At 41.9% G+C, this 27,827-nt stretch overlaps 1 protein-coding gene across 1 annotated transcript in view; it reads right to left on the bottom strand.

Moving 5' to 3' along the window:
- Positions 1–1,259: 1,259 nt before the first annotated feature.
- Positions 1,260–27,827, bottom strand: part of cntnap2b (contactin associated protein 2b) — a 35,617-nt gene continuing 9,049 nt past the window's right edge. The window contains exons 5-25 of the mRNA XM_068603754.1: positions 23,650–23,853; positions 23,317–23,501; positions 19,700–19,843; positions 18,494–18,752; positions 18,207–18,356; positions 17,110–17,272; positions 16,848–16,954; positions 16,638–16,757; positions 15,030–15,145; positions 12,929–13,013; positions 12,679–12,835; positions 11,024–11,151; positions 10,749–10,919; positions 10,401–10,619; positions 9,351–9,587; positions 8,958–9,191; positions 8,707–8,840; positions 8,238–8,331; positions 5,070–5,300; positions 4,758–4,832; positions 1,260–3,959 (exon numbers count right to left, since the gene is read on the bottom strand). Coding sequence (XP_068459855.1) covers positions 3,760–3,959; positions 4,758–4,832; positions 5,070–5,300; positions 8,238–8,331; positions 8,707–8,840; positions 8,958–9,191; positions 9,351–9,587; positions 10,401–10,619; positions 10,749–10,919; positions 11,024–11,151; positions 12,679–12,835; positions 12,929–13,013; positions 15,030–15,145; positions 16,638–16,757; positions 16,848–16,954; positions 17,110–17,272; positions 18,207–18,356; positions 18,494–18,752; positions 19,700–19,843; positions 23,317–23,501; positions 23,650–23,853 — 3,413 coding nt within the window. The 3' untranslated portion in view covers positions 1,260–3,759. The remainder of the gene's footprint in view (positions 3,960–4,757; positions 4,833–5,069; positions 5,301–8,237; positions 8,332–8,706; positions 8,841–8,957; positions 9,192–9,350; positions 9,588–10,400; positions 10,620–10,748; positions 10,920–11,023; positions 11,152–12,678; positions 12,836–12,928; positions 13,014–15,029; positions 15,146–16,637; positions 16,758–16,847; positions 16,955–17,109; positions 17,273–18,206; positions 18,357–18,493; positions 18,753–19,699; positions 19,844–23,316; positions 23,502–23,649; positions 23,854–27,827) is intronic.

The following is a 27,827-nucleotide window of genomic DNA, read 5'->3' as shown; positions in this document are numbered from 1 at the left end:
CTGGAAGGACTTGGTGGTGTAGTTAGTGTTCTGGTTTGTCTGATTCATTGGGGTCATGGTGGGCTTGGTGGTGGCATTGTGGTAGTCTGGTTAAGGTCAATGGTACCATGGTTGTTTTCTTCTGTGGGGTGGTTCTTTGTTTTGCTCCTGAGTGTTAGGTAGTCCCTGTGCCACCACTTGTGCGTATGTTCTATCGAGGGAAGGGGAGGCTGGTGGTGTGTTATTGTTGTTGACCACTGTGGTCTGGGTCTCACTTTCTTTGTGTGTTTTTGTTTGGTGATCCTGGATCGTAGGTAGGTTGAGGAGTTTTTTGCTGGAGGAGGGAGTAGGTGGTTGTGTGGGGTTTTAGCTGGGTGGAGGTTGGTTTCTCTGGGCTCCACCCTGTTGGCTTCCCGGTCCTTGGTTCCTGTGTGGTCTTTGGTTGGGTCGGCGGTAGGGCCTGTATTGGTCCATATTTTTCATCCCTAGGGGGATGTTTCCATTCAATGGACTTCGGTCGGGGATTAGGTAGGGGTATCCTGGTCTTGGTGTTATAAGCCGGCGTGGGGGTGGTTGTTTGTGAGCAGGGGGGGTCAGTATATTGCATTGGGTGTTTAGGTTTGGTTGGGGCTGTTGGATCGTATCAGTTAGTGCGTCTGGAAAGGTGGGGGTTTGAGTAGGGTGGAAGTTTTTTTTCTCGCTGTTTTTTGCGGTTGTTTTTTAAACCGATCTGGTCATGGTCCTCTCTTTGTTGACTGTGACTATTTTTTTGAAATCCATTTGATAGTTTAATTATCTGAAGTATAGTGTAATTTTCTGTCCAAAGATGGGAACAAACATCAGGTTAGTCGAGATCTCGGTTTGGTCAGGAGTCTTGGTAACTTAACAACGCATTGTGTAATGGGAAAATATAGTATTGCAATGTTAAACTGACTTAAATGTTACTCAGAGATGGTCTGAACAGATAATGATGGGGGAAATGGATCAAAGGACTGTTTTCCTTGTGCATGTACATGAGGGGAGTTCATGAACTGATGAGGGTGTTGAATTCCCAGGGCAAAGGAGATTGGGACTTCTTTGATCTCAAGTACCAAGAGGCAAAAGGTCTGAGATGGGCGGGTACCCAGTGTTCCACGTGGTTTGAAGGTGTGAACCTCATCAGGTATAAAAGAGGGCTGTGACTGTTGGTTCCTTGAATTCCGTCAATTGTCTTTCAATTACCTGACAGCTCTTTGCAAAGCATACATTTTAAAAATAATTAGAAAAGCATCAAGAATGAGAACATTTACGCAGAGTTTTATAACATGAAGAAAAAACATGATGCTACAGTGGGTTATTCAACAGAAATATGCGTGTCATTCAGTGTCACACAGCATGCCATTACACTGAAGTGCCGTCAAAAGAATACAAATCCAATACAATCAAATGTCAGGATGTATGCCATAGTTGTGTAAGTGAGTAACACATTCTTGTCCAGAAACGTCATCCTACTTCATAAAAATCAAAGACAAAGTCCTTTCAGTCCATCCAAAGAGTAGCCGCCAACCTTAATGAAGAGGCACAGTCCGCAACGTGGCCACAAACAAATACTAAACCAATATCAATAAAACACTGGCGAATTGTTTCACAACACAACGTTATAATAGCAGTAGTTGGGGTAATTGTAATTCTTAACACGTAGTCAATAGAGGCTGATTACTTTGTGTATTAGTGTACTGGCATTTTGACAATTCACTTATTTTGCTTTTTAGTTGCTGTCGTGGAAGAGATGATCAATATCAATTTCATCTCCCATTTCATCATATCTTATTTAACCCCGAAACAAGTCACGGGTCTGTTTCCACCATGAAACAACGACTGGATACAGGGGAAAGTGCTTTTCTATGGCCATCACAAATAATCTATTAGTAATCTGTAGTTTTCTATTACCTCAGTCTGGTTCCACTCATCTGGATGTTTTAAATCGGTCTCTTGTCTCACCCTGTCTTTGGCCTCACCCTGTCTCCCGGCCCAAGATTAGGTTTTATATTATTTTGTGGACTGCCTACTATCTCAGACTGGAAAGGCTTGTCTGCTGCCTGTCAGCGGCCAGATCCCTTTATTTCTTAAATTATTTCATCTGTCATTTACAAGTCCAGATACTGCAAGATATCAGATCTTTAACGATAGCTTGTAACTCAGTGGAATAATATTTCGACACAAATATAAAAATGTTTGTTGAGTTGTTACTTTGGAAATTGTTTCCTACTACTATAAAATTTCAAACTTGTTTTAATTAAAATAACTTAAGTTACATCAGTTGACTGTCACTTAATGTAGCAGTACTTTATTTCTGTCAAGTCCATTCAGATTATGTCTTGAATTGCACTCTACCCCCTTGTGGACTTGATATTGAATTTGTCTCTACCTTGTTAGGACTTGGACCCAATACTTGACATTAATGGGCCTGGCTAGAGGCCTTTCACTCCGAATGCCAAATGTTCACCCAAGCGTCTCAGCTGAAAAGGCGCTGTGCCTCTAAAGTGCTCACAAGCGGTTCCACCTGGGAGCTAAACAAAGTACCTGGCATTTTCAGCTGGAAGAAAAAGCTTTGGTAGACTGAGCAGTTCTTAAGCAACCAGAACACCACAGGTCCTCTCTTCATAGTGGGATTGTGAGGTTTGGTTTTATCTCTACTATCGACAAACATGGCTCCTGGATGGGGCTTGCTGGCCAAACAGTTGTTGGAAAATGCATTGGTTCCTCCTGCATCCAGTCTTTGTGCTTACCAAGGCTAAACTCGTCCCTTCAGATGGCACATGAGAAGATTGCCAAATTGTTGTAATGAAACCTCAAGTGTTTTTTCACACTGGCATTGCTAACAAAAGACAACCTCAAACAAAACAAACCAGTGAGTCTCACTCATGTGGACTGACAGGACTCAGTTAATTCTTCAAAAGCTGAACTCACCCCTGAACTAATTTGGCATCAGAAACAGTAAAACATAATATTCAATTATTAAGAGTTTCAGCAATCAATGCGCAAAAGCAATCAAGAGATGCTTGTCAGTCACATAGATGCAAAAACAAATAGAAGTGTGACATTTACTCCGGCCTTAGTCCAAATGATGCGGACCAAGTCATGGCTACATCTCCTTTACAGACAAGCAAGCCAGTCAGTGCGTGCACACGCACGCACACACAACCATACACACACTCAAAACTTTACTTTAAAATTAGGCAAATAATTAAACATGAGATTTAATATTGAACAAAAATAATTCAGGAGCAAACGTGGAGCATTAGTGGGACTAATTGATCAATCATACCCCATTGGCATAATATTCTGTAATACCAGCACATTGCAAGAAGGCATTCAACTGTGAATCTATAAAAATAAACCTGTACAAAATAAGAACTTTTATGAAAAAATAAATGACTTAAATAGAAATTAATAAATGAACAAATAAAATGTATAAATGCTTAAATAAAAGCTAATACACACTCACTCAGCCAAAGCCTACAACTTCATGGCACCATTCTCCACACCATCTAAAGGCCCACAGTTCATTGTAAAGTTAAAATTAACTGCTCCACATTTCCACACAGGCTCTGCAAGACAGCCCTGTGGCCTGTGCTTTAATACCCACGCTGTAATGCCATGGTTGTCTATTGTCCATAAAGTTCTGAAATAAACCACTCTGTAGTCCTCCAGGTTCCACAGGCAGTGACCTCCCTACTACTCCCTATGCTTAGAAAACTACATACATCCTAACGTCATGTGTCCATGTTGTTGAGGGGTTCAGATAAACCACTCCTTTTTGCTCTCGTCGATAGTTTCGGTGAAGGCCGGGTCATTGACGATAATTGCTGCGTCAGCACAGTCTGCTGACTCTGCTCCCTTTGCCTCATTGGTGTGGTAGGAGCCTTTATGACGAAACATATGACGGATCACAAACACCATTATGCAGAGGACAGTGAAGATCACCATGGAAATGATACCTGGAAACAAAGCAAATGAGCATGTCATTTAATACACTCGACTGGGATCGGATGTTCTCAAGGCGTGAGACACAGGGATCAAACAGCATTACTATTCACCAACAAGAGCCATTGCTGCAACTACATTAGCCCTTTTTCTTTTATCCATTGACCTGTAGAGTAGTCTCAAGTGTAGTACAAGTCCTTATGTGATCAATAAAACCCCATCTTTAAGGGATCAGAGAAAGAACCTTCCAGAACTGGTTGTCCATAAGCTTTATGCAAACCACTTCCACACATCGAATCGCCCTGGTAATTAACCCTGCTGGAGACATAGATGAGGCGTTTGGGTTGCTTACTTGTGATGTAAGAAACAGCTGTCATCTCATTGATGGCACAAACAAATAGACTGAACTGTAAAACAATAGCTATTTTTTATAGATCACTCTGAAATTCTTTATCCTCTAGCTGCAAACTTTGCAGTTGTAAAGACTGAAACAAGCTTTTCCTTTGCCAACCAACCAGCAGAATAAATAAGCCAAGACAAACTATCCATTTCTGTCTGGCTACTGCAACATGACATTGACGCATCCTCGTGGGAATTCGGATGTTGCTCGGATTTCTTTAAGTGTATTGTCCGCTGTATTTCAATACAATGTATTTCTATGTTTATAAATTCTATTTTTTCTATTTACTTTTAAGATCGCTCCTGTCTGACTGATGTACTGTTTGTGGTGTCTGGTCTTTGGAGGTTTCAAGAGTTTTTAGGACCGTTCTCAGCCGCTGCTCTCAGGTAGCTGGAAGTCAAATGAGATTTACCTCCAATTATGGCAGAGTTGCGATCCACTCCATCACCACTGGTCTTGTCCTCATTAAAGGGGGAAACCGCTCCAGCTGTGAGAGAAAACACTTGTTATGATTCAATTCTAACTACCCAGACTTTTGGATTTTGTCCAATGTCCATTAAACTCTATTTATTCATTCTATGTAACTTTATTAAAAACCTAACCATGTTGCCAAAGCATCAATATACAAAAAGGCGCAGTCATATTATTATGAATATTAACATTATAATTGTTATATAATAGTGATATCTAAATATAAATAAACTTTTTTTTTTGGTGTCGCTACCTGCTTCTACGTGCCAGGGGTCACTAGCCGACGCCATGGGGGAGATGGTCAAGGGAGAGGCTCCACAGTTGGATGGGACCAGAATCCCATGGGTGCTGACGGGTGCAGCCACGCCGGAGCGAAGCGCAGCTTTCAACGGTGCCACACTGTTCAGCTGAACTCTTGACAGACATCCACCGAAGCCCGGAGTGTTGTAGCGCTCGATTAGGATGGGGTCAATCTGTCCTGTTTCTACAAGAAAGACACAACAACACTTTTAGGCCATTACAAAACCAACCAACACAAGCTCACACAAGCTCTTTTCAGGGCCCAATGGTACCTTTGACAAGATTGACTGTTGACATTACAAAGGCAATGCAAAAAATGGAATAGAAGTGAATAAAAGCAAAATTCAGCAAAAATTCAGCCTGAGTAACAGGAAAGAAGTGAATGTCACTGTGTCGCAAAAGACTAAATGTTGAGATTCTCCTTCTGTCAACACTGACGTCCTGACATTGTTAAATGTGCAGGCTGTTCCTGCGTTGTATGACTGTTAGGTAGTCCTGATGGGCAGGTGGCACCTTGCATGGTAGCTCCTCCCATCAGTATAGCAGTGGAGTATAAAGTACTCAAAAGCCATACTTGAGTAAAAGTAAAGATACCTTACTGGAAAATGACTCCAGTGAAAGTAACCTATTAGAATACTACTTGAGTAAAAGTCTTAAAAGTATCTGATATTTTCTATACTTAAGTATCAAAAGTATTTTTTTGTTATATAGAATGTACTTACGTACTGAAGGTAAAAGTAAATGTTGTTTAATAAAAATCATCAGAATCAATCAAAATTTTGAGACTGATGAAGTTTATTCTTTTATGTGCTGTGGCCACCATGACCAAAGACAAGGAGTTGTGTTGGTAAAATAATTGTATTGGCTGTGATCAATCCAGGAGCAACAATGTTCAACATAGTATATTGTACATACGTATACTTTTGCATCTCCTAAATTTATCATCATATTTCTCCAAAAAGCACAATGGTTTTATCTGGACCCGACACCTACTGCTATTATCATCATCATTATTATTATTAGTTGCATTGGTATTAGTATTGCCAATACCATTACTGCTTTTATTATCATTATTATTTGACTATATCCATTGTATTATTGGTAGTTGCAAATTGGCGGCTGTAGCTCATGGGGATGAGCGGTCGTCCTGAAACCGCAACCTGGCCGGTTCGATCCCCCGGTCTCCCCATAGTTTGCATGTCAAAGTGTCCCTGAGCGACACACTGAACCCCAGTTGCTCCCTGGACACTTTTCAGCAGCCCGCTGCTATGGATGGGTTAAATGCAGAGACCAAATTTCATGTATGTATGTCATATGACAAAAAAAAATGTTCTTCATCATTATATGAATCATTTTTGTCATTCATGTAATGTGCTGGAACTCTATTATGTATTTATTCTGGTCACATGACATCTATTGCTTTTGTCCATCCGGGAAGAGGGATCCTCCTCTGTTGCACTCCTGAAGGTTTCTTCCACTTTTCTCCCTGTTAAAGGGTTTTTGGGGGAGTTCTCCCTGATCCGATCCCGGGAAAAGAGGATGTCGCATGTGTACGGATTATAAAGGCCTCTGAGGATAATTTGTCCTTTGCGATTTTGGGCTATACAAAATAATAAAAGGATCATGTTTTAAATCATCTATGGGACAGCTAAAATAAATACATAAATAAACAGCTTTATTAGCATACTCGACATTATTTGGTATTTTCATTGCATGCAAAATAATTAACAATATAATAAAGATATTCTAAGAAAAGGGAAAAGGATTACCTTTAAACCGACCCAAATGGTGGTTAACATGGGATTTATTCTGAATCTCTATTGCCACTGTAATTAGGAAACTACTGGATAAATTCTTAAAATATATACGCACTTTGGTATAAACATATGACACACTTGAAATTCATAAATTAAAGAACCATAACTTTGTAGCAATTGCAAATAAATACTACTTTATACTAAATATGTGTATTAAATACTATTGTATCACTATACAATAGTATTTAATACACGTATACAATATCCAAAGACATATATATATATATATGTATATATATATATATATCTATATATACATATATATATATATATATGTATATATACATATATCTATATATACATATATATAGACATTCATATATATCTTGTAACGGCCTGAGGGGAAGGGTTGCCGCAGGAGTCTACATTCCAGCCAGAAGGCTCCACCCACGCATTAGAGGAGCATCAGGATCAGGTGGGGAACGAGACGCACCTGATCCAGATCTCTTCATCAGAGGCGCTTATAAAGGTCAGGGAGGGAAAAGAAGAGGGGGGCACATGCGACGAGGAAGGAGAGGCTTCTCTTCGTGCCGACGGAAGTGAAACCGGTAAGCCGGGTAGTGGCCCGGTTAAGATAGTGCTAGACAGAGCTACCTTTGAGTTATTTTTGTTTATTTCAATAAAACCCTTTAAAACCTGCAGAAAAGACTCTGCCTGTGATTGCTGCGCTGCCCGACCGTCTGGGTCCTTCCTCCCATCCTGTTACAATCTATATATATATATATATATATATATATATATATATATATATATATATATATATATATATATATATAGATACCTATCTATCTATCTATCTATCTATCTATCTATATATGAATTTGAATATTTATGGATCGTGATCAAAAAATTTAAAATCTAACGGATAGAGGTCAAACACACTGACCATTTTAATTGAGTCAGCTCTCCACTGTCTACTGTTAAACACATTATTGTGAGATTAATATCCCAGAACAGAAGGAGCTGGGTAATAATCTGACGATAAGTGCCCAATTTTAATTACTCCCAAAACACAGTTATTAGTTCTGTAGTAGTCAAGAAAATTCCGTTTAGGTAAATGATGCTAATGCTCAGCGGTGGGCTTCAGATTCTCATTAAATAATAGGAAAAACTAAACTCAAAATCAGTTTGTAAATGGGACTGTAATTAATAGTAATGTAGAAAAGAGGAGCAAAATTGGCGGTTGGATCACATCAGTGTATGAATGGGTGAATGATTACAAGTGGTGTTAAAGCTGCTGAATGGTCAGAAGACTAGATAAGTGCTGTGCAAGTACAGGACCATTTACTCATCTTCACACTTACCAAATATCTTTCCAAGAAAGATACTTTTGACCAAGTTGAACTGGGTGTCGGAGGCCTCAGGTAGGGTATATGTGGACACTGAGTAGTGGTCCAGCTGAGGAATATGGACAGAGGAAAGTTACAGGATTGTATTACTACGAGGAGCTACTCGTTCTTTTTCAGGACTAAATAAATAGTTTAAAAAAACATATAAATTGATCCTATCCTGTTCTGTTCGTTTTTTTAAATTCTATATATTTCAAATATACCAGTCAATTTCTACAGCAGTTAAAACAATATTTATAACAGACAACTGTAAACAATTCTAAATAAAACATAGTTATGAATATTATATTCCATTTCTGCCAATAAATCCCCTGAAATGGTACACACTGTTACTTTTCTGCAACCGGACACACTTTGTTCTACTAATCTGTAGCATAGTGTATTTGTTGTAACAAGTATTAATAATGTGGCAGGAAGCACTGACCTGTAGTTTTATCTCCCTTAAGCTCCGAGTGATGTTGACAGAGTGTGGCTGCCCATTGGCCATGTTACGATGGTCAACATCTATGGTGTAAGGCTCTGTTAACCCACCAAGACTGTAGCGAATCTGGAGAGTGCCTGGACACACATACATAGAGGGTTATAATGTAACAGCAGCTTATAACATACATATTTTAAACTAATAAACCAATAAAAGAAAATTCAATTGATCAATTAATATGTTGATGAGCTCACCATTGGGTCTGAGCACCACAGCTAGGTAGTCCTTAGTTCTGGAGCTAATGTAGACAAGGATGCTGGGAGCACTGGAGGTGCTGAAGCTGAACACCAGCTCCTCTTGAGTCAGGTTGACTTGACGAGGAACCCCAACACCTGATATGCTCTTCACCCCCTGCAAGGGCAAAGTTCCCCCTTCTGGCAAGAAGTCATAACGCACCAGGGTTCCTGTCTCAAAGTAGCCACCTACATCTAAAACACATCGTAGAAAGAAGGGTGTTGTGTTAAATAGTATTTATTCAATAAAAGTGTCGATCACACTATGTTGCCGCATCTTATCTAATTTCATGAAAGATGGCATAATCTAAAATGTAGTGTACTCGAAGCCCCCTCCAGTGTTGGAGGCCGTACCATCAGTGCAGAAGGGTCCATCGTACGCAGTAAGGGAACAGTCACAGGTGTATCCGTTGTACTGCTCTACACACTTCCCTCCATTCTTGCAGAGCATCCCGTAACTGCTGCAGTGGCCCTGGCATCCTGCATTCACCCCTGGAGTGAACTGTGCCCTCTCCTCTAGGTCAAAGGTCACACCATTTATCTTCAGAGCCCGCATGCAGCCCAGAAAACCCCTCTGACCACTCGAGGCACCTTAAAAATAAGAGCATTGCACCAGTTTAGGCAGAGCACTGATATCTACTGATGTTTCATTCATTGAGTAAATCACACTCATGCATATGTACAGCACTTTCCACTACTATCTATACAATTCATTATTGGTAAGACTACACACATTGTTCTACTTAAATAGGTAGCTACAGTCAGGGCCATAAGTATTTGGACTGTGAAACATTTTTTAAAATTTTGCCTATTTTCACAACTGCAGTGGATTTTTAATGACGCAGTTAATATGTGGTTGAAGTAAAGAATCTTAGAACGCCTTTTAGTGTTTGTGAACCTGTACATTCCTTCTCTTTAGGAATATACCAAACTGTTTATCTGGTCAATCTTTATGTTTCTGCTATCTGCCTGATAGGTTTGTGTAGTTTGTCAGTTTGTTTAATGGCCTCCTTCACTTGCATTGAGCTCTTTGGTTCTGATGCTGAGAGTTCCCTGGACCAGCTACCAAATGCAAACTCAACATGTTGAATCACCTCAGGACATTTTTATCTGCTTAGTTTGTCATGAAAAAACAATGCTCTCTATCATTAAGTGCTACACACTTTGTTCATCATGTTTTTAAGGTAAGTGTCATCGGAACAACGAGGATCATCCTACAAGTATCCAAGTGGGAATCCCTAATGTGGTTGTGGAACATCTAGTCAGAGTATTTACAGAACATTCAACGCTTTAACACCTTTGCTGACACACCCTAAATACAGGAGGAACACCCAAATAGTGTATGACATCACATATGACAGCTGTGGAGAACAGTTCAGTACATAAGGCATATGTGTGTCTTACCAACATAAAGCTCACTGTAGAACTCCAGTTTTGTGTGTCCCTGTGGAGGCGTGGCTCTGATGTCTTTGTACTGTCCGTTAAGCTGCAGCACTGCTTCCTTGATGTTCTTTTCAGCCTCCACACGATGCCATTGGTCGTCATTCAGTGGCACCGGCGAGTGGACGCTGAGCTCCACTCGCTTACTGCCCACATTAAAAGAGAAGACGACCATCGAGCCTCCTGGGAGATGTGGAATAAAGTATTTAAGTATTTATTATTTATTTTGATCAACATGCCTGAAGGACTAGTCCTTCAATCAGTCCACAGTTAATTGTCCTCCAGAATATTCCGAAACACACAAGGACACACCTCTGAGTTCAATGTGAAGGAAGTCAGAGGTTCCCAAGTTCTCCAGAAAGACGCCATGAGTGGATGAGGTCTTGAAGTAGAAGGAGACATCGGTGCTGGTTTCTCCTCTGAAGGAAGGGAAGTGAAGGTAGGAGGCAGGGCTGGTGAAGGATGCTGCATTCCAGAAGTTCCCTTCAAATAACAATAGCAGGACATGAATACAAAATACTAAGGTTCCTCTGATGATATATCATATCTGGTTGATGCATGTGTATGTTTGTAAGAGAGGAACTCACGGTCCCCCTGGCATCTCAGTGGCCCTATTGTCAGTTTAGCCTCAGATCCAGCTCTGCTTGTATCCCCAACCACAACTTGACTGACTGGCAAATGGTCTTTATACACCAACAGGCCTGCATCCTCCCTCCTGCGTACACACACACACACACACACACACACACACACACACACACACACAAAATATCAAGTCTGAATCATATTACACTCGACAATATCTGAAGCAGTTTTAGACTATATTACAGATTTCCAAATCAACAGCTTATGACTTCCATCCATCCAGACATTTTCCGCCGCTTATCCGGGGGCAGGTCGCGGTGCCAGCACACCCAGCAGACCGACCCAGGCTTCCCTCTCACCTGCAACATTTTCCAGCTTATGCTAGGGGACCCCGAGACATTCCCAGGCCAGCCGGGAGATATAATCCCTCCAGCATGTGCTGGGTCTTCCCCGGGGCCTCTTCCCAGTTGGACGTGTCTGAAGAACCTCTAATGGGAGGCGTCCAGGAGGCATCCGGATTAGATGCCCGAACCACCTCAACTGACTCCTTTCGATACGGAGGGGTAGCGGCTCAACTCCAAGCTCCCTCCTGATGTCCGAGCTCCTTTCCCTATCTGTAGGGCTGAACCCGGCCCCCCTACGGAGGAAGCTCATTTCGGCCGCTTGTATCCGCGACCTCGATCCGCCTGTCGATCTCCCGCTCCACCTTATCCTCGTTCGTGAACAAGACCCCGAGATACTTGAACTCCTTCGCTCGGGGCAGGCATTTTGTCCCCACCTGGAGGGAGCAATCCACCGGTTTCCTGCAGAGAACCATGGCCTCAGATTTGGAGGCGCTAACTCTCAACCCTGCCGCTTCACACTCGGCTGCAAAACTCCCCAGCGAATGCTGGAGGTCACGGTCCGAGGAGGCAAACAGGACCACATCATCTACAAACAGCAGAGAGGCGATCTCGAGGCCCCCGAACCAGATTTCCTCCGCCGCCTGGCTGCGCCTAGAAATCCTGTCCATGATAGTCACGAACAGGACTGGTGATAAAGGGCAGCCCTGGCGGAGGCCAACACCCACGGCGAACGCGTCTGACTTATTACCGAGCATACGAACGCAACTCCTACTACAGGCGTACAGAGACCGGATAGCCCGTGCCAACGGGTCCGTCATGGCCACACATAGCTATGCGCAAAAATTGTCTACACCATTCAACTGTGCTCAGAAATAATTACTTTAAATAAGTACATTTATTTTCACGTATTGAAGTGTGTTCATTGCTTTTGCATAGAACAACTTTAATCTTCACTTGATAAAGTGATTTGGTAGGCATGTTGTTCTGGGGCATTTGACATTTTACTCATTTGACAAAACGTAATAAACGGGTTTCAGAAGTAAATCATCTTTGTCTCATGTTGAATTTCCAATTTAAATTTGCGAAGCATTCCAAAATTGAGCAAGTTTGCAAAAACAGACTCGGAGGCCCAGTGCAGTAGTTAGTACCTGTAACTATAAATATAAGTAGTACTAAATATAGTAACATGTAATACAACATACAGTGGAAAGGAGGTATGCAATTATCATACTATAGTCACGTGTGAATATATAAACTGTAACTTTACCGAGGAAAGAACAAGAAGCAGCTCAGGTAAGCAGCGGTCTACTCACCAGGAGCGCAGGTCAGCGTCACAGTGGCAGTAGTGTTTGGGGTCAGTACAGTTGTGTTCGATACCGCAGGAACACTTCTGTATGCCTGGTCCTGAACCCCCCCAGTAAGAATGCCTTTCATTGGCTCTTCCTACCCACCAGGTAAATGGGACACCATCTGGGATTCAAACCAACAACTTGGAGTCAGACTTAAAAAACAGGATAAAGTCGGTAGTCAGCACTGTAAATTGTTTGCAGAATATCTCTATACCAGGAGTATTGAGCAGGCGAGACATTCGGCAGGCATAGGCTACATACTGGTCACAGTACTCTGCACTGCTGGTGACTGACAGCACCTGGAAACACACATAAGAAAGAGAAAGACAATGTACATCTCACACACATCATTTGAGACGCCTTGCTTTGTGCAACAACACATTAAGTGTTTCTACAATTCTCTTGACAAGCCATTTGACATTGGTCAAAAATGTAAAGAATTTTTTGTAAACATTGTTCAGGATTTAGCTAACAATATTCTGGCTTGTCATGGGAATCCACTGAATTTTATTCCAACAAATATTCCTATTATTTTTAATTTCATGCCCCCAGATATTCAAGAAATAAGTGATATAATTGATGATCTCAAAACCTCTTCAACTGACCATGACAACGTTGCTGCATTTCTTGTCAAACAGGTGAAACAGTCATAACTGCAACCACTTGTTCACATCTTCACCTTGTCTTGGAAAACAGGTGTTGTGCCAGATTTCAAAATTAATTGAAAGTTATCCCTTTGTTTAAAGCAGAAAACCCATGTTGTTTTAACAACTATAGACCCATATGTATATTGCCTTGTTTTTCAAAAATATTACAGAAGATTGTACAAAAAAAGTTATTGTTTCATATACAGTCTAATTCAATTCTTTACATACACCAGTATGGTTTCCGTAAAAATCATTCAACATATATGGCTTTACTTTACCTTGTTGATAATGTTATCTCTGCACTTGACAACAATGAATTTATTTGCAGTATTTTTATAGACCTTTCCAAAGCCTTCGACACAGTAAACCATAATATTCTATTGGAAAAGCTGCATAAATATGGATTTCATGACATTGCATATAAATGGTTAAAAAGTTATTTCATCAACAGAAGACAGTTTGTTTGTGTTAAAGGCTGTTACTCAAACAAAGCTAGACTAATATGTGGGATTCCACAGGGGTCCATTCTTGGTCCATTATTATTCCTAATTTCTATTAATGATTTGTCTAACGTGTCCAAAAATACTTTTCCTATAATGTTTGCAGATGATACAACCCTAGTTCTCTCTCATTGAAATTTAAGTTCTCTAATTATGGAAGCTAATTCTGGTTTAACTCCCTATGCTACATGGTTCAAATTAAATAAGCTATCTTTGAACATCAAAAAACCTAATTTTATTATTTTCAGAGGCAAAAAAATCTCTTGAGATTCCTACTCCTTTGACTTTTCAGATTGCAATCTGGGGTCGACGATTTCCTCCTTTTTTTTCTTTTTCCAAATGCGTCACACGTCTTAAGGAGGGATTTATGCAGATTTTGATACCCAGCATGCTCCAATTCAAGCATGTTTTGGCATAAAGCTTATAACTTTTCCATTTTTGAACCGAACGACACAGTTTTTTGACTAAAATCATTGGTAAGGGACAGAAGAGGGGTGTTTCAACTCTGCAGGTTGTTGTCTAGGCCTTGCACCATGGAGTTGAAAACACTCGGAGCAGTTCGTAAACGCATTGTCGGGAAATCTTGTTTAAATAATGCTAGGTGTAATCAAAATGTAATACTATTTTAAAAAAAAAAATCTTTTTACAAATAAATTCTGAAAAAAAATAAATAAAATAACACAAGTATTAGAACTCATTTGTGGTTCATAACACTACTTGAACAGACCTGATGAAGCCTTGAAGAGCTGTTATACAAACTAAAGGCAACAGAGTGGTGAGATTAGTGTACTGATGGAAATGGAAAAATGATGGTGTGGAAAAAGGAAAATTGTATGGAAATGACCGTGTGTGCCAGTAGACGTACATTAGTGATTGACCTTTTTCTGTTTCAGTTCTTATGTTCTGTTTCTGCTGGCACTGAGCCAAGCTTTTGTGACGTTTATGTAATATTATACTGGCTTTTATTCAACAATTTACAGTAAACCCAACATACTGAACAACAAACTCAACATGCTTATAGAATCTTCATTCATTCTGTTTTTACTTAAATTATATCCTATCACTATTAGTACCAATGCAACACACAAAAAAGTCATCCACTCTGAAAAACAGTACAAAGTGTGCAGCAGGTGAACTGGGTCAAAGTAAGTGCGTAGTCATTGTTTACCTGTTCATCAGTCACATTGTAAGTGATCTGCAGAAGTGCCTTCCCCTCCTGGTCTGCACTGGTGACTGATGTCTGAGGAGATAGGTTGTTCTTTAGCGTGGTCCAAATCTTTTCCTCTAAAAGACCAGAAGAAATGCAGCAATCAGTCACCAGCAAAGATTAATTTGCACTATGCAATACGTTAGCAGATGCATATAAACGTGTATATTCAGGAAAGAATAGTATGACAGATGCATGAAAATACATCTGAAGATGAGTTCACATTTCTCAATTAAGAGATTACCCGGCATGTAAGTACAGCCGTGGCCAGGAGGCGATGTTGTCAGACAATGTTAAACGCTCATCAGCTGTTTGGGACCTAAACCATATCCCAGTCACCGGTGGGTCGATATCCATGCTTGCCATTCTTTCACCCTGCTTTCCTTGCGGATCGTCCCTCATGCCCCACTAATGCAGATGTGTTAGAGTTAGGAGTGAATTGTAGACTGACTGCAGCAGGAAGAAGATGTGGAAGGGTTCCAGCTTGCATTGTGACGTTGGGTCGAGGATCCGTGGGATGCAAGCTCGGCGGAATATTGACCTTTGTTGGACATCCTCTGAATGCCACACTTTCAGTCTGGATCATGGTTCTACTCTCCTTTGTGTCAGCTGTTTAGACTTTATGTACAGTCCTGCTGATGTGAAACTCAGGAGTCCAAGCCCATACGAAGGTGTGTGTTGAAGGTGTGTGTATTTTCTCCACTCCTTCGCTACATGACATAGGAACCTCAATAATGGACAAGATGAAGTGTTTACTTCATCTGCTTTCTTTCAAAATCCAGCATCCCATAGGGCTGTGCAGAGATGTGGGTGTGTTTGTTTGTAATTAGAAGGTAAAGAATGCCTTAAATCCCACTTTTCTGAAAATAAGTGTACTCATTTTCAATTGTGTACGAGGTCATCCTCCGAGCCAAAAGATGTTCTTGCACTCTACACTTAGGAGGGAATCGTTCTGAACTCGCCAATGGTTGAAGAGTCATTTTGTCATGATGTGGTGTTTTGTGTTCCTATTGTATGTTGATAGTCTTTGCCTCTTCTGTCCTCTGTGTTTCCTGCACCTACTGCCCCTGTGATTGCCTGTTGTCCTCGATTGTTGCCAGCTGTGTCTAATCACCTGCCGCGCCCCAGTGTGTTTAAACCTTGTTTTGTCTCCTGTCTGGTGTGGAATTGTACTGCATTTTTGGATGTCTGGTTCCTCAGTGTTCCTCCTCGTGAGTGAGTTTGTCCACCGTTTATGTTTATATGTTTAAATAAATATACTTTTTTGCACTGTTGCTTTGGCTTTTGGCTTTTGGGTCCTCCAGGACTTCCAGGACAATTTGCATTCACATGAAAAAATTATTTGATCTGGTGACTGCAGCCTGCGCTAGAGGCTCTTTCTGCTGCCTGTTGATGCATATTTCCATACCACAGTAGCTACAAGAGATACAGAATATTTGAGTGAATTAAGCACAGCTATTAAGGAGAACTAAAATGATGGAAGAAGCATTGACAAAATCTGTTCTGGTCAAATGACTTTATCGTCTTACCCAGAGTTGCTAGAAATGGACTAATCCTGGGACCTCTCACCTGCCATGTCACAGTTGACTCTGAAGGGGGAAATGGATCCACTGCCGTCTGGGTCAATCCAGTAGCTCCCTGAACTCTTCCCCTGGTGCTTATACTCCTCACAGGACTGCTGATACATCGCTACAGATGAGACGCGCACACACACAGCTTAGCAGACACAAAGTGTGAGTGTGTATGTCAGTCAGTAAGTGAGTGGAAGAGCACACTCACATGTATGGCAGGTCGCTCCAGTGTATCCAGTGCCGCTACAGTTGCAGCTGAATGTATCCCATGTCTGAGAACAGCGACCGCCATGCTCACAGTGATTAGGAACACACCTACCACGCAGATGGAATAAAAGTCATGTAAACACAGATAGAACACAGCAGGTTCCAACCCACACTATTTGTAAGGCCCCATAACTAGCTACTGATCTGAGCTTTCTTTTATTTTATGAAAATGTTATGTTTATTTCCTTGACTGAGTTGCATACCTGTCTATAATGGCACACATATCCAGGCTGATATTTTCAAAGGTTCCAATGAGGCCCTGCTCCAAAGCCCTGAAGTCGGCCAGATGGTCATCTATGTGGATCATCTGCATGCATCCCTGGAATGACCGCTGAAGAGATCTGGTGTTGGTGTGCAGAAAGTTACCTGAAGACAAGCGCAATAGGTCAAAGGTCAATATCACAACCACAGGAGAAATTATACTAGAAATAACGTTTTTTACTTCATTGTGTAGAAAAGTGAGTACAAAACAAGTGCAGACAAGTCCATGAACACATATTACGACCCAAGAAATTACACAATGTAAGACAGGGACAACCAAAACAACAAAAAAATGCAGCAAAGGGGATAAGCAAAGTCTTTTTTGTACACGACAGTGAACAGTTTGTTGTGCTACAGCTTTCATCCACTTCCTGTAACTTTCCCGGCCGTGCTCCGGATTTTTAAGAAAGGCCGTGAACCCAAACCCAAGCCCCCCACCTCAGAAAACGTTAGCCACGACACACTGACCTAACAGGAGTTCAGAAGTCATGCACAGGCCTCTGTAATCCCAAATATTATCAACTCTGCATCTCAAAGGTGCCTAATTCATCTAATCCAATCAATTTCCCCAGAATGACTTAATATCATTAGTTTCTGTCCCTATTATGAATTGCACATTTAAAAAATATCAAAGTATTGGAGTCCTGGGGGACCCGAGTCAAAAGCCCTGAAATGTAGACTTTTCAGTTATAATAGATACAATAGAAAAGATCAAATGATTACCATAGGTCCTAATTTAAAGTATCACGGACCATCAGGCGGGTAGTGGCACTCTGTCGGGTATTTTGAAGGCAACACGCAGATGTAGCAGACACAGATTTGCTAATGTAATCTGTCTATTTTTAATATATAATATGCAAAAATACAAATACTGGAAAATATTTTATATATTTTCTTTCTTATCCAGACTACATAAACTATGTGTTTTGAGAAGAACCAAGATACAATTCAGCTATGACTATAGTCCTTTACTCTTGTGTCCTATTTTTTCGTAAAACATGAACATTTCTTTGGAAGGATAGTCATGTCTTTGAATCACCTCCAAAGTAGTAGGTTCCTCCAGTCTGAATCTGGATGGGGATGGCTGTTCTGACAGTGGAGGCCTCGTCTCCATCAACTGTCAGCATAGCATAGTTCTCCAATGCATTCAGATGGACACTGTGCCACTGGCCATCATTCAAACCAGAACCTGAAAGGTAAAACACACTTCAGTCTATAAAAAAAGAATAATTGTGTAAAGCAGCAAAATAAAAATGAAATGTCAATAGATTGGAGTAACCGAGGGCTCCTGAACTTTCATTCTGAAGTGCATTGAACTGAGCTCACCTGATGAAATGTCAATACGTGTGTTCTTCTTTTGTGTCACATTCATGTAGACTGTGACCTTGCCCTCTGTCATTCCCACCTCCACCCAGCCGTCAGTCAGGGGCGTGAACATCAGCAGCCCGTTGGGGTTCCACGTCCTGAAAGATAAACTGACTGACAGCGTGTCGCTGTCACTCTGACCCGGCAGCCGCAGGAAGGACGTAGAGTTGAAGAAGACGGAGAAGGAGTTGGACTCGGCACAAGAAAATGTCAGGTTACGCTACGATGGGAGAGGAAGAGAGAGAAAAGTTTTTGACCTGTCTTTAAGCACTTCAGTCTTGCAAGTCTTAAGTTCTGTAAAAAAAAAAAATTGTATTATATTGAAATCAGCTCACATAGGTTATACATGCTCACCTTGTATTTAACTTTCATAGGAGTACTCATAATTTTAATTAGGAATGGATCAAATTATTATGGGTAATATAATACCCATAATACCCATAAACTGGTGCAAACCAACCAATGCCTAAACTGTGCAGTTTTAGCTTTTTTTTAGCTCATTGTTTTGGTTTTACAGACATCATTTCACTCTTATAACCTTATTATCAACAGTGGAGGGCAGCTGTTTTCAGAGGCCTAAAAAGACAGATTTACGTGTCTGCACTTGTCTTGTTACAGAGACTCGATTAGTTGATTGGCATAAAAAGGTACCACACTTAGCTGGTTTAAGTCCTATTCATCAGATATATGTAAACTATTAAGCCTCAAGACCACCAAGGGTAGTCACAGAGTTCCACAAGGTTCTTCTGAGCTTGGACCAATTTTATTCACATAATATATATACTTCCTTTAGGCAATATTATCAGAAAACACTGCATACACTTTCATTGTTTCATCATTTACAGAACTATCGATCAAGCCAGATGAAACCAACCAGGTCGCTAAACTTTAAGACATAAAAACCTGAAAAACCTGCAACTTCCTGTACTCTTCTTCAGTTGTTCACCTTAGGAGCTCGCTGAAGACCTCAGATGCTTTGGGAATAAACTTAATTTCTGCCAGGATCTTGTCTTACCTTTAGGAAAAAATCATGATTCTATGATGTTTCTTAGAATTTTGACCAGAGGAGCAACTCTTTACAAAAGGAGGGTTGATGAATACGGTCCCTTGTCTCTGTTAAACACACACAGACTCCACACACACTCCAGCAAGAAAAGGTTGTCTTACAAAGCTGGAGGTGTCCACCTTCTTCCTGCGGACCAGGTTAGTGATGTTGTCTCCGTTGTAGGTGATTCCCTCCATGCAGCCAACAAAGTTCCCTCTGCCTCCTAAACTTGGCTTTGCTGATACAGGCAGCCCTCCAAAACTGATCTGAGGATAAAGTAGAGCAGAGAAATATGGACTAAATGACAGTGATCCAACTGTTCTGTGATGTTCATAGTACTACTATGACCAACACACACTTACTGTCAGGAACTCTAATCAGATAATTCGCTTTCAATTCAGAAAAAGGACCATTGCAATAAAATTAACCACTGGTGATATATATATATATATATATATATATATATATATATATAGAGAGAGAGAGAGAGAGAGAGAGAGAGAGAGAGAGAGAGAGAGAGAGAGAGAGAGAGAGATTCAGTCAGACCCAATATATATATATATATATATATATATATATATATATATATATAGAGAGAGAGAGAGAGAGAGAGAGAGAGAGAGAGAGAGAGAGAGAGAGAGAGAGAGAGAGAGAGATTCAGTCAGACCCAATACCTTTCAATATTGTACTTGTGTACTCTCAAAATTTGGATTTCGAAACAATGGAGTACTTGGAATTGCATTGGTCTGGCACTGTTTAAGTAGTATGTTTGTATCATGACCGACTGGTCATTAGAAAGTTTAAGGCACTTTCACATTGACTTGGAGGTTTCTGCCTGGGGTTATGGGTTTTGAGGACACATCACTAGCAAGGTACCAATCAACACACAGTCAGATTGTCTACATTATCTTTTTCTCACACACATTGAAGCAATAGTAGCAGTAGTTAAGGCAGTTGTATTTTCAGTGTTATTTATTGCTAATATCAAATAATAATCCTGTAGGGGACTAAGAGAACCGAATTCACGACGCCCCATTAAAGAAGGGGCGTAGCCTTGGTGGCACAGGGGTTAAAGGGCACCGGCAAGTGAATGTTTGATGTATGTGTTGGGAGGTAAATAAACAGCCAAAAGACACGGCCAAAGAGAATACTCGCCTCACCTCGTTGTTTGTTTACACACTCCTACATTGGTGACCCTGACATCTCATGGACAGTTCCAAAGAGAAGATGACGACGAACGCAGTTTCACTCAAGTTGCCGGAGTTTTGGGAGTCGCAAGCATTGGTGTGGTTTGCTCAAGCTGAAGTGCAGTTCGCCCTCAGAGACATTACAGCGGATGCTACAAAATACTACTACGTCGTGGTGGCCCTCAGCGGTCCAACACGCAGTGAAGGCCCTGCAGGAGTTTTTAGGGTTGGTCAATTTTTACCATCGCTTCATTCCCCGAGCAGCGCAGTTTATGCGGCTGCTGTACGAAGCCCTGAAGGGCAAGACAGGCGGTGGACTGGAACGAAGAGAGGGAACGGGCGTTTGTGGATGCTAAAAGGGCTCTGGCAGACTCAACCATGCTGGCACAACCGTCACCTAAAGCTCCAATAGCCATCACCACAGATGCTTCGGACTACGCGGTGGGCGCGGTGCACGAACAGTGGGTGAAGGGGGGCGTGGCAACCACTCGCGTTTTTCAGTCGGCAGTTGTGCCCGAACGAGCAGAAATACAGCACTTTTGATCGGGAGCTCTATGGCCTCTTTCTGGCCATTCGGCATTTTTGATTCTTGCTGGAGGCCCGGCAGTTCATCGCGTTTGTGGACCACAAGCTGCTGACATTTGCCATGGCGAAGGGAGCCGAACCATCGTCCGCGTGCCAGCTCTCTTTCGCATGTCGCAGGCAAAGAGAACCTGGTTACAGACTGTCTCTCCAGGGCCGTCGCCGGGGCTGTCCAGTTGGGATTGGACTACGACAAGATGGCCAGGGAGCAGGTGGCAGACCCAGGCATTCAGAAGTTGAGGACGGCAGAGACGGGGCAGCGGTTGGAGGATGTTTCGTTTGGCGAGACTGGTACAATGCTCCTGTGTGACGTCTCCACAGGCCCGCCACGGCCAGTGGCTCTGGGCCAGCATCAAAGACAGCAGTTGGGTGGACAGGCTGCCATGGGTCATGTTGGGCCTTAGGTAAGCCCCCAAGGACGATCTGCAGGCTTCATCTGCTGAGCTGGTTTATGGGCAACCGCTGCGGGTTGCCCATAAACCCTGGGCGAGTTCCCTGGGGAATTCATCCCAGAAGTCACAGACCTTTGGTCGGCGACCCAGCAGCGGGAATCACTCCTGGAAAAAGCCAGGCTGTTCAAGCCAGTACCCACGTCGCAGCACGGCCTTCCACGGTCGTATGTCCCATCCAGCCTCAAGTCAGCGGAGTATGTATTCGTTCGACAGTACTGCCACCGGGGAACCTTTCAACCCCCCTACGTCGGGCCATTCCGCGTTCTGGAGACCGGAGAAAAAACCTGCAAGATCGACATAGGCGGCCGGCAGGAATACGTGTCGGTGGACCACCTGAAACTGGCGCATCTGGACTAGCCGGTAGGGTTGGCTGAACCCCCACGGCGCGGGCGGGCTTGTGTCCTTCCACCTCCCCACGACAGGACCCGGAGGGTTCCTTTAACGGGGGTCTGGCCTCTGGCCCCAGAGACATGGAGTCGGGCTGGTCGATTGGTGTGGCCTCCAAGTTTTTTGGAGACTAGGTGAATTCTGGGGGGAGGCATGTAGGGGACTAAGAGAACCAAATTCACGGGGGCCCTTTAAGAGAAGGGGTGTAGCCCTGGTGGCACGGGAGTTAAAGGGTACCGGGAAGTGAATGTTTGATATATGTGTTGGGAGGTAAATAAACAGCCGAAAGACACGGCCAAAGAGAATACTCGCCTCGCCTCGTTGTTTGTTTACACACTCCTACAATCCAATAATTCCATAGCTAACATGACCCTACACATTGTACATCCACACAACATTGGATAAAAATACAGCTTTGTCTCTCCATTGCTGGTCCCCCATCCAAGAAGAGGTTTTCTCACACAACTGAAATTTTCAAGTGGAAAAACTCATGGTAATGAAAGCCATGACAGATTTGACAAACATAATCTGATCATCCTTGTTCTGTTACAATTGTTAAGTCACTATGTTTTACGTTTTATTTTGAAACAGGAAATGTCCTGTAACGTGTCAGGTGAATTTTTATCAAGAAGTGAAGGAAGAGCATGGTCCAGAGCCGCTGTTTTCAGTAGTTTTTCAATTTAGTTGAGTCTGCCTCTTCTTATGCTTTTTGATAGCATAGTTGGTATGGATTGATTTATTTTAATGTTAGTTATGATCGCAGATGATTATTTTTGTGACTGTTTAGTTTTGTAAAGTTTTATGCACAAAGTCAATTTATTTCCTGGAAGAATCTGTATACTTACCTTGTGTGTATGTGTAAGTACAAAGAGAAAGCATGTTATTTGTATTCATCACGTCCTTTGTGTGTTTTAGTTTTACTCTCTTCTTACATCATTAAAAGCTGTGGACAATGGACAACTGTCTTCAGGGTTGTGATGTCAGGAAGGAGTTTATCTAACTGCCGAGGTGTATCTCAGCACATATACTGAGGGCAGCATAATGATTCTACTGTTAAGATGATCCAAAGTAAATGGACTTGGATCTTCTTTACAAAGATACCTGACAGCATGACCTAAATAAAGTATTCACCTCATAATCCAGGTCCAGGTGGTCAAAGTCTCCATTTGTCCTGAATTGCTGAGTGTGATGGTCCAGAGTTAAGTTGACATTCCTTCGGTACCGCTCTATGACAACAGAGTGCCAGTGGTCGTCATCCAGTAAGCTCCCGCTGGTCACGGAGGTGTGACCCTGAATGGAACCGTACTGGTTACTGCCTGCGGAAAAGTGAGCAAATCACATGGAAAGAAGCAGGTTATACATGTTTGTCATGTCACTTCTGACGGGAGATAAAAGAGTCCTTATAATTTCAATAGAACAGAATAAACTTTCTCTAAAAAAACACAAGACTTTATAGAGAGCTACCTAAGTTGATGCTGAGCTGCAGTGTTGCCCTGCGGAGCTCCAAGGAAATGTAGTCTCCCTGTTGTCCCTCTCCATGGAGCAAGACCCCATCTCCAGCTGTGGTTCTAAACTTAAGAGCGATGACATCCTTCACAATCTTAATCTTCTTACTCCTGAAGCGGTAGGAGATGACACCATGGCCGTCAAAACTGATCACATCTGCCCCTGGAAGACAACAAAAAAGGGTATTGAAGAGTTGTACAGTCCATTCACAAGAGAGTAGGCCTAAATCTGCCACACATTCTGAGTAGTTGGTTGGCTTGATGGCACAAAAATGTGGGGTTCAGTATCTTATTCTGTGAGCCATACAAATGCAAATCAAGATGATGGAAGTTATATCTTTTTTTAAAAAGTATTTCATGAAAATCTGCGGTATAAATAGATAAGATATGTATATTTACAGATTTAGACCAAGGGGGTCTAGATCTGGTCCTATTCAACTGTCCGTGGATTACGACAATATATAATTGGCGTCTGGTACAAGCTCGCTGCCAACATCACTTTGGCGTGACTTCTTAGTTGTGATGACAACTATGGTGGGGTGTGTTGGGCTGCCACTGCATCCTTTCCTGCTTCCATGCATATGCCCAGTCAGACTTCCTTGTCCCGCCATCTCAGACTAACATTCTGGACCATTACATTGGCCAAATGCATAATTTGATTCAGGGAGTTGCAACAGCAGCATGCTGTGTGTTATGTCTAACTGCCATGGGCTTGTGGCTTGTGGGGCTAGGACTTATGCCACTCCAAACCGGGATGCTCTCTTGGGAGGTGGAAAACATTGCATCTGCCACTCACTCAATCTCAGGGGAAAGCCAAGACAAATAGGATGAACGTAACGTGAAAGGATAGAACTTTAAAGAGTTAGAGCCCCCTGGCCTCTGGCTGCACTTGTGCAGCTGTGGTGAGCAGATTCAGCTGAACACGGAAACATAAACAGCTAAACAGTTATACATCAACAGAAGAGCCCTGCTTGGAGCCAACATTTTTTGATGTATCAAGCAGCACCTAGTGTGATGTCATAAGAGGAATGGTGATTAATGGGAGGTACATTCCTTCCCGGTGGTTGCAGCAGGGACTACAACCAGCATGACATCCAGTGAAAAAACTACAATTCCCACTCAGCAGTGCAGGCAGGCGAAGGCGGCTGTACAGCTGAAAGGGATGAGGCTGATGAGCATGCAAAAAGCTGGTGTGAGGGTGAAGACAGGACAGGAGCTCAGCAGAGTTCTGATATTTTGTTAAAGACAATGAACCAGGAGAAGACTGAAGCACTTATGTTTGTTTTGTACAACGACTTTTGTTGGAGTTAAGTTTACCTTTTTGTTAAGAAGAATCTAAATACAGAAACTTTGAGTTAAAGAAACCCTCGCCTGTCGTCTTAATCTGTGTACCAACGCCTCACCTCACGATCACGTCCTCTCGAGACATCACACTAGCTACTTGCTGCTTGTGAGGAGAACCTGTGGTTTTGGGCCTCTGAGCACCTTTTGTCTCTCCACATTTTGGGACTGGAGAACAGGGGTTCCAACTACATAGAGAGTCGGACGCCTACCAGTCAAGTGGAGGCTTCACTCAGAGTTGTTAAAGCACATTTGGACACAAGTGGAATTGAATCTTTTGGCCAATTGACACAACCCCCAATGCCTGCTATGGTTCTCCCTAGTAAGAAAGCTGCTTCAATCATTTACTTTGGGGCAGTAGTCAGTCACTCTGGTTGTCTTTGCTCTGCACCATGGTACGCAGAAGTGACTCGGATGATAGCAGGAAGAGAAAATACAGGAATTGAAGATGAACTTGAAAAATTATCATTTGATCAACACAATGTCAACATTGTAATCCTGGTGTTTGATTGGCAAACGACTCAAGGAAGAAGGTCTTTCCTTAGAGGGTCATTTAATGTATTTTGGCCAACCCCAAGCAGTTCTTGTGATCAATGACACAATGTCACTGCAGATGTGCCAAAATCTGACATTCTAAAGGCCTGCAGGTGACACTCCACTGGTTGTATAGAAGTCTATATAAATGACTTCACTTGTTGTGTCTCGATGTATTCCCTCAGTAAACATTGTAAACATGAGTTTATGTCTCAATCTCTAGTTTCAAGTCTTCTTCTTTTTTATCACTGAAATTTTTAATGATTTTAATATATTGACATTAAACATAAATACAAATACAATATAAAAATTAGCATTGCCATACAATAATAAAGTACAGAAAGAAAAACAAGAAAACAACAGCAGACAGACAAACATAACAATACAAAAACAAAATACAATTACCCAAACACCCCTTTTTTATTTGTTACCTGTAAATTTGCATACACAGCTCTGCATTCATACCTTGAACACATACATCTGAGTAATGTTCTAATTTGTTAAAAAAGCTATTTGATTTTCCCATGCTTGGTCAGTTTGACTTGAACTATTTTTTACCCTGGCAATCATATTTTCAAAGGCAGCCGCTTCTGTCATAAGTTTAAGCCATTCTGTGAGCGTGGGCGTATGTGGGCTCTTCCAGTTTCGCAGGATAAGACTTGCTGCCACCATGAGACCTGTTAATGACAGTCTCGTTTCTGCTCTGGTGAGGCCTGGTGCCGCTGACGATCTGTCCCCTAGTAAACAAAATTCGGCGGAATCTTGTAGAGGCCGTTTGAGTCACACTTCTAATTCCTTCAAAACTACCTTCTAAAAAGGCAACACATTGGAGCACTCCCACATAGTGTGTAGAAAAGTGCCAATTTCTATGTTACGTTTCTAAGTGTGGCAGCGGCACCATGATGTTTTTTCGAGCTGAGCCCGACCGGGCCCCATGGGCGAAATACCCGGCCACCAGACACTCGCCGACGAGCTCGCCTCCCGGGTCTCGCTCCGGGAGGGTGCCCCTGTTTCCCTTGTCAAGGCGAGGTGACTGAACTCCTAGTGCTGCTCTCTATCTTGGACAGTGTTTTTTCTAATTCCTTAAGCTTGAATTCCAGATCACTTACTATTTTAACTTGTTCTCTTTTTTCTACTGAAGTAAGCTATTATTTTCCCCCTTATATAAGCTTTGGAGGCCTCCCATACCGTTCCAACCTTATCTGTTGACCCATTGTTCCACAGTAAGAAATTGTCAAGTTCCTTTACCATTAAACTGCTAAATCCTGGGTCCTAGAAAAGAGATATGTTTAACCTCCGTCTGCTTTTCTTTACTCGGTCTGGTTCTATTACTAATTCTAGCTGGACTGCTGCATGATCGGTCAATGCTATTGTTCCTATTGAACACTCTGATACGCTCTCCACCATATCCTTGATTATCAAAAAATAATCTATCCTGGAGTGAGACTTGTGTCTATGAGAGCAGAATGTATATTCCCTTTCTCTCGGCTTGACAAGCCTCCATATATCTGTCAATCCGAGGTTCTTCATCAATAACGTAATTGCCAGCCTGTCTTTTGGCTTATTAAATAAAGGAGTGGTTTGTCTAAAGCCTCATCCAAAACTTGATTAAAATCTCCAGTTATGATTGTGTGTTCATCAGCTATGTTGCCCACTAATTTATTTATTTCATGAAAAAAGTCTGGATCTTCAGGGCATAGATATTACGGGGCAGAGATATTACATAGATGAATTTTTATTTCATCAACGTTAGCTTCCAAACATATCATTCTTCCTTCCACATCCTTTTCTTCTCTTAACAATTGTAAAATTCAACTTTTTGTGAACCAAAATGGCCATGTTTTTTTACTAAAGTATGAACTATAGTATGCCCGGCCAACCCAATCGCTCCTTAATTTATTTCTGAGTCGATCAAGTGAGTCTCTTGTATAAAAGCCACATCGGCTTGTTGGGATTTTAGATATAAGAGGCTTTCTTTTCTCCTTTTTATGGGATTTTGTAGCCCATTTACATTCCAGGACACTATGCTCAGACCCCTAGCCATAGATTAACATATGGTGTTGTACTCTCAATTTCAAGATGAAAGCTGGTACATAAGAGCAGTAAGAAAAAAAGAACAAAAAACTAAATATGAGTTGCCACCCGGCTGCATGTCAAAACCCACGTAAACAATAACACACAAAACAACACAACCACACATAACACAACTTTATTCCCACCCATTGTCCCACTCTCACTTGGGAGAGATCCACCACCAAAAAA

This window comes from Clinocottus analis, unplaced genomic scaffold (genome assembly GCF_023055335.1).
Source record: "Clinocottus analis isolate CAN_PGR_092001 unplaced genomic scaffold, fCliAna1.0.p SCAF_11, whole genome shotgun sequence".
NCBI classification, from domain to species: domain Eukaryota; kingdom Metazoa; phylum Chordata; class Actinopteri; order Perciformes; family Cottidae; genus Clinocottus; species Clinocottus analis.
Note: the sequence above shows the minus strand (reverse complement) of the source record. Positions and strands in the feature narration are given on the sequence as shown.